General features: G+C 67.3%; 1 protein-coding gene across 1 annotated transcript; it reads right to left on the reverse strand.

Annotated features, from left to right (window-relative positions):
- Positions 1-295: 295 nt before the first annotated feature.
- Positions 296-706, reverse strand: CHLNCDRAFT_28967 (hypothetical protein; the record flags this gene model as incomplete). The annotated part of the gene is made up of 1 exon (XM_005852231.1): positions 296-706. The coding sequence occupies one exon, from the start codon at positions 704-706 to the stop codon at positions 296-298; it is 411 nt and encodes a 136-aa protein (XP_005852293.1).
- Between the last annotated feature and the right edge of the window lie 78 nt (positions 707-784).

Consider the following 784-nt stretch of genomic DNA (forward strand, 5'->3'; position numbering starts at 1 on the left):
GTCCAGCCTCGCTTGCTGCCGGGCTCGGGGGGGGAACGGGACACACCCACCCGGCCATCCCAGAGCTCCCCCGCCGTAGAGGCAGGCGCCAGGCCAGGTAGCAGCAGGCTCGAGGCAGACAGGCAAAGGGGCAGCAGCAGAAGGCAGCCAGCCGCCCCCACACACCAGCCCCAACCTCTCTCCCCGACAATGCAACGTGCAAGACTCTTTCCGAGTGGGTGGGTGGTGTTGAATAACACCAGTTTGTTTTTTTTGGTGGTGAGGGGTGAGACTCGTCAGCCAGAGGGGGCGCCGCTCAAGCACGCTCGCCACGGATGCGGCGGGCCAGCTGGATGTCCTTGGGCATGATGGTGACGCGCTTGGCGTGGATGGCGCACAGGTTGGTGTCCTCAAACAGGCCCACCAGGTAGGCCTCGGCGGCCTCCTGCAGCGCCAGCACGGCGCTGGACTGGAAGCGCAGGTCGGTCTTGAAGTCCTGGGCAATCTCACGGACCAGGCGCTGGAAGGGCAGCTTGCGGATCAGCAGCTCGGTGGACTTCTGGTACTTGCGGATCTCGCGCAGAGCGACGGTGCCGGGCCTGTAGCGATGGGGCTTCTTCACGCCGCCCGTGGCGGGGGCGGACTTGCGGGCAGCCTTGGTGGCCAGCTGCTTGCGGGGCGCCTTGCCGCCGGTGGACTTGCGGGCGGTCTGCTTGGTGCGGGCCATGGTGCTGGACTGGGTGGTTGGGAGGGTTGGGGAGGTGGGTGAACGGCCGGCGACGGGGCTCTGTAGGTGGAGCCGGTA

Source organism: Chlorella variabilis, assembly GCF_000147415.1.
Source record: "Chlorella variabilis unplaced genomic scaffold CHLNCscaffold_138, whole genome shotgun sequence".
Lineage (NCBI taxonomy): Eukaryota > Viridiplantae > Chlorophyta > Trebouxiophyceae > Chlorellales > Chlorellaceae > Chlorella > Chlorella variabilis.